Here is a 5,910-nt window from a genome sequence, read left to right on the forward strand (position 1 = left end):
ATGGCGCCTAACTTCTTCCGGTATTTCTTGGGTTGCTTGGTCCGAGCTCAAGAGGAAGGTCTCGAATTTGGTCTCGGGGAGTTGAGGCCATTATTTGCCATAAATCGAAACAACGGCTTCCCTGTCACGGTGATTCTTTCTCCTCGAGGTGGTCGTGGTATCATCGAAGGCATTCCTAATAAGGATGATCGATGGAGGGAGAAGTTCTTCGTTTTTAAGATAAACTGGTCAGAGATTTTGATTTCGAGAGGATCCCTCGGGAATGGTCCGACGATATTGGTGAGCATTTTTTTATTATCATTATCATTTCCTCTTGGTAAACGATGTCTGTTGTTTTTTTTTTTTTTTTTTTAAAGAGAATTCTTTTTATCTATAGAGCCTTTTGGATATGCGCCTATGTCTCCCGAGCTTCATGGGTTAATGGAGACTTTGCGTCGAGGTAGCACTCGATGGCTCTCCTTTACTCCTGACCAAATTCGAGCCGCCTGCGCTCTCCCACCGGGTGCGAATCGTGGTACTCATGTCGCCTTGGTGGCCCCTGTTCGGCCCAAGAGAGGTCGGGGCACCAAAAGTAAGTTAATATTATATTGCTCTTCTTTCTGGCATGATTTGGGACGCTTCGTTGATATGATCCTAAGTTTGCTTTGATTTTTAGGGAAGAAGGAGAAAGAGGGGTTGCTCGATCGTCCAGACGAATCTTATGAGGCCGGGTCATTAGAGCGAGCTCGGAAAGTCCAGCAGGGGCAGGTCCTTAGACCGAGGTCACATGCTCAGTCTCCTGGTCTTCATGCTAGGCCAGTGTCGGTCGCTATTCCATCTGGTGGAGCTCGTGAGGCACCGGATACATCGGCGAGTTCTGCTGGTGATCGAGCTCTTAATGACGAGATCGATTCGTCGTCTCATCAATCTCGACGTCGGGTCTTGGAGGAGATTAACTCTGTGACTTCGGGATCGTCGAGCCCGAGAATTTCTCCGCCGTTAGGTGCTTCTGGTGAAGGCACTTTGCGGTTTAACCCCGGTGTCCTTCCTTTGAGCGTGCCCGAAGCTTTTTCGTGGTCGTTTGCGTATGACAGCGAGGTCCCTATCCTTGAGAACCCCGACTCCCTTGCAGCGATTTGGTGTAAGGTCAGAGTAGAAGGATGCGAGCTCACTTCTTTGGAGCACATGCGAGAGCGCGACGCCTATGTTCGGATGGCGGTCGCAAATGCCAAGGTACGTTGTCTTCGCTTGATTTTTTATGGACTGGGATGCTTAGTTTTGACGCTATCGGTTTGCTTAGGCTATGGAGGCGAGCAATGATTATGCCGCTTTAATGGAGGGGAGATTGGAAAATTTTCCTAGTAAGGAAGAGATCGCGGGTCACCTTCTCACAATCCAACAGCTTCGGGGTGAGTTGGGTGCTGCTCGGGAGGTGGAGAGACAGCGCGAAGTGGAGATTGAGCAATTGAAGAAGAAGTTGGTGGCTGCTGAGGCAGAAAAGGTCATTGTTTAGAGCGACCTTGACTCGATGAAGGAGAAGTATAGGCGAGAGATCGAAGGTCGGGATAGGAAAGCTCGCAAAGATCTCCATCTAGCTCGTGTCTCTCTTGCGAAGGAGTACGAGGGGGTTTTTGCTGTGGTCAAGGATAAGTTGGAGCAGAAGAAGAAAGAAACGGCCGTGGAGATTCTTTTACAAGAGACGCGAGCTCCTATCGAAGCTTTGACCGAGTATAGTGAGGGCGGCTTCAAGCTCGAGGCGGAGTTAGAGCGTCTTAAAGACCTGGAGGTTTCGCTCGACGTCGATTACGGTCTTGCTTCGGTGTCAGACCCTTCTCTTGGTTGTCTCGATCTCCCCGAGATCTCCGGAGACTCGGTCAACCAGGATTGATGCGAGGGTTATTTTGATTTAGTTTGAAGTTTGCCATGTTTTATATGTATGTTTTTTGTGTTTTTGTTGTTGGAGCAACATATATATGTTTCCAACGGATTTATGGGATAATACCTCTGTAATCGTATGTTTCTTATTTGTTTTAAGCCTCATTGAGCTTGTTGTTTTATCCTTTGGAAGGCGTGAAACAGAGACTGATCAGTAATCTGTTTTGTCGGCCTTTATATGGCCTGATAGCAAGTTGGTAAATGGGCTATGCTTAGGAATTAGATGTTCAAAGTGATGAAAGAAAGCTAACGGGTGTTTGTTCGGTTGTTTGGGCTGCGCTCGGTGATGAGCTGCCTACGTACCCCTTTCGAGGGATCAAGCCTTATCGTAGTTCCATTTTTGACTGAGCAGTAGGCATCGATGACCCCCTAGCTCGAAGCTTTGGTAGTTATGATCGAGGTTCGGGTTTGCGTTATTTGTAGTATTTCTTTAAGTTGTAGGCGTTCCAAGGTCTCATTTCTGGGAGGCATGTATTGCATTTTTCTAGCTCGTAGACTCCTGTTCGGATTTCTTTAGTTACTTTGTATGGTCCTTCACATTTTGTTCCTAGCTTTCCTGCTCCCGGCTCTTTCGTTCCGTCGAACACTTTCCGGAGAACTAGGTCGCCTACGGAGAAAGCGCGGTTTCTTACGTTGGAATCATAATAACGTGCCGCGGCTTGTTGGTAATTTTGTACGCGTATTGCTGCTTTTTCCAGTAGTTCCTCGATCATATCCAGCTGATGGATTAACAACTCTTCATTGAGTTTGGCGTATTCTGGACATATTCTTCGTCGCTGACTCGGGACCTCAATTTCGGCTGGGATTACGGCCTCGATTCCGTAAGATAATGAAATCGGAGTTTCACCGGTTGCGGTGTGGGGGGTTGTTGTGTTGGCCCATAGGACACCATGCAGCTCTTCTCCCCACCTCTCCTTCTTGAGGTCGAGCCTCTTCTTGAGGTTGTTCATTATAGTCTTATTTGCGGCTTCGGCATGACCGTTGCATTTTGGGTATCGGGGGCTCGTGGCCTTAATCTTGATTTTCCATTTCACGCAAAATTTGTCAAACATTTTGGAAATGAATTGTGGTCCGTTGTCGGTTACTATTTCGTATGGTAGACCATGTCGACATATGATGTTTTTCCAAATGAAGCTGGTTACCGTCGTGGAAGTGACATTTGAGAATGCTTCGGCCTCGATCCACTTGGTGAAATAGTCGGTTAATACCAGAAGAAATCGCAGCTGGGCTGGTCCGGAAGGTACTAGCGGGCCTACCACATCCATGGACCATTTCATGAAAGGGTATGGTGAGGATATCGTAGACAGTTTTCGAGTCGGTTGATGTATCATCGGTGCGTGCCTTTGGCATTTGCCGCATTTTAATGCGAATTGCTCGCTATCATCGGCGATTGTTGGCCGGAAGTAGCCTAGTTTCTTTATCCTGACTGCTAGGGATCGTCCCCCGGAGTGGCTTATGTACGCTCCCCCGTGAGTTTGTTTCAGGATTGTGAACGCGTCCTTTAGGGATACACCTAATAGATAGGGCTCGTCTAGACTTCTTTTGTATAGTTTTTCCTCCATGATACAATAGCGCGAACTCCGGACTTTTATTTTTTGAGCTTTCCATCTCTCGGCGGGGAGCTCGCCGTCCTTTATATATTTAAATATCGGGGTTCTCCAATCTGGTCTGGCTTCTAGCTCCTTCTTGAAGGCTTCGTGTGCCTCGTTTCATGGACGGCCTCTTCAGGGATAGCTGCGGTGGTCGCTGTTCTTCGGGTCCCGACGAGCGATGTGTTCGGGGACGATTGGTTGTCGGGCTCGTCGCTGTTTTCATTGTCGAGACCCTGGCTTTCTCTTCGTGCCCTACTTCGCGTAGTGATTGCATCAATGCGCTGGGGACTGTTTTCGTGAATGTTGATTCCCTTACATGGGAGATCTATGCTTGGTTTATCTATTCCTTCTACTGGTATTATTCTTTTAACCGCCGGATTGGAAGTTGAAGCCAGCGCGGCCAGCGCATCCGCTGACGTATTATCTCCCCTTGGGATTTTTATTAGTTCGAACTTGTCGAACTGCTGAGCGATTTCTTGCACGACTGAAAGGTATGCTTCCATTCTTTTGTTGTTTGCATCGTATTCTCTGAGGAATTGGCTTGTGACTAATTGCGAGTCGCTGAAGGCACTGATTTCTCGGGCACCGAAGCTTCTTGCGAGCCATAGCCCCGCGATCAGGGACTCGTATTCGACTTCGTTGTTCGATGCGCTGAACCCTAGGTGAAATGATTTTTCGATCATTCCTCCCGTCGGGGATTCGAGCTGTATTCTGATTCGGGATCCTTGTTTCGATGATGCTCGTCGACATGTAATCTTCATTTTTCAGTATTCAAGCTCGAGCTATCCTCCTTTGGGACGAGTTCGATGACGAAATCTGCTAGTACTTGTACTTTTGAGCTCGTTCGTGGTTTGTATTCTATGTCATATTCGCTAAGCTCGATTGCCCATTTTGCGAGCCTGTTGGATTGGCTCGGACTGTGAAGTATTGTCCGAAGGGGTTGCGATGTCATGACTATGATTGAATGAGACTGGAAATAGGGTCTCAGTTTTTTGGCGGTATTTACTACCGCTAGTGCGAGTTTCTCCATTACGGGATATCTGGTTTCAGCGTCGACTAGCGACCTACTCACGTAATATATTGGTTTATGTTCTTTGTTTTCTTCGCGGATCAGGACTCCGCTCACCGCGTGTTCAGAGGTCGCGACGTATAGGAAGAGGGTTTCTCCTACGATCGGTTTTGACAACACGGGTGGTTCGCTGATGTACGCCTTGAGCTCTTTTAGAGCAGAATTGCATTCGATGTTCCATTCGAATTTCTTATTTCCTTTCAACAACTTGTAGAAAGGAAGGCATCTATCGGTCGGTCTGGATATAAAGCGGTTTAATGCGGCTATTTTCCCGGTGAGGCGTTGTACTTCTCGTACCGATCTTGGGGGTAAGGTATCGACGAGGGCTGCGATCTGCTTTGGGTTGGCTTCGATTCCTCTTTCGGTTACCAAGTAGCCGAGGAACTCCCCAAAGGCTACTCCGAACTTACATTTGGTTGGGTTTAGTTTCATTCTGAATTTGTTGAGGATGTTGAAACATTCTTGTAACTGGGGAACATGGTTGCTTTCTTTCGACGACTTTACTAGCATGTCGTCTATGTAAAATTCCATTGTTTCCCCAAGTTGCTTGGAGAACATTTTGTTTACTAATCTTTGGTAAGTGGCTCCGGCATTCTTTAACCCGAATGGCATCACTTTATAACAATATGTTCCTCGCTCCGTAATGAAGCTCATTTTTTCCTGGTCTTCGAGATTCATGAGGATTTGATTATAGCCAGAGAATGCGTCCATGAAGGAGAGTAGTTCATGTCTGGTTGTGGCTTCTACTAGCCGGTCGATATGCGGCAATGGAAAGCTGTCTTTCGGGCATGCTTTGTTGAGATCGGTGAAGTCGATACACACTCTCTATTTTCCGTTTTTCTTTTTAACCACGACAGGGTTTGCGAGCCATTCGGGGTATTGGACTTCGCGAATGGAGCCAATTTTCAGAAGCTTAACCACTTCGTCATTCACGGCTTTGGCTCGCTCGGGACCCAACTTCCTTCGCTTCTGTTTGATGGGTTTAAATGTGGGATCGACGTTTAGGTCGTGGGAAGCGACATTGATATCGATTCCTGGCATGTCTGCCGCGGACCATGCGAACGTTTTGATATTTTGTTTGAGGAACGACAAGAGGTCGCGCCTTAACTCTGGAGGTAAACCGTTCCCGAAGTTAACGCTTTTTTCAGGGGAAATTTCGTCCAGAGGGACGGTACTGGATAGATCTTTGGCGGGGTCTTTGACCGAGAGGTCGCATGCGAGTGGGATATTCTCCTCCTTCTGTGGCATTTTTCGGAATCCGGACATGTAACAGGCTCGAGCTTGTTTCTGGCTTCCGAGTATGGTCTTTTCTCCGGTTGGAGACACAAACTTCAC

At 47.5% G+C, this 5,910-nt stretch overlaps 1 protein-coding gene and 1 pseudogene across 1 annotated transcript; one reads left to right on the plus strand and one right to left on the minus strand.

Annotated features, from left to right (window-relative positions):
- Window positions 1-1,492, plus strand: LOC106302823. The gene is made up of 4 exons (XM_013739244.1): window positions 1-265; window positions 377-571; window positions 656-1,212; window positions 1,280-1,492. Exons 1-4 carry the CDS (start codon window positions 1-3, stop codon window positions 1,490-1,492), a joined length of 1,230 nt encoding a protein of 409 aa, XP_013594698.1.
- Window positions 1,493-2,327: 835 nt separating this feature from the next.
- Window positions 2,328-5,616, minus strand: LOC106302824 (annotated as a pseudogene).
- Window positions 5,617-5,910: the final 294 nt, after the last annotated feature.

This window comes from Brassica oleracea, chromosome C7, assembly GCF_000695525.1.
Source record: "Brassica oleracea var. oleracea cultivar TO1000 chromosome C7, BOL, whole genome shotgun sequence".
NCBI classification, from domain to species: Eukaryota; Viridiplantae; Streptophyta; class Magnoliopsida; order Brassicales; family Brassicaceae; genus Brassica; species Brassica oleracea.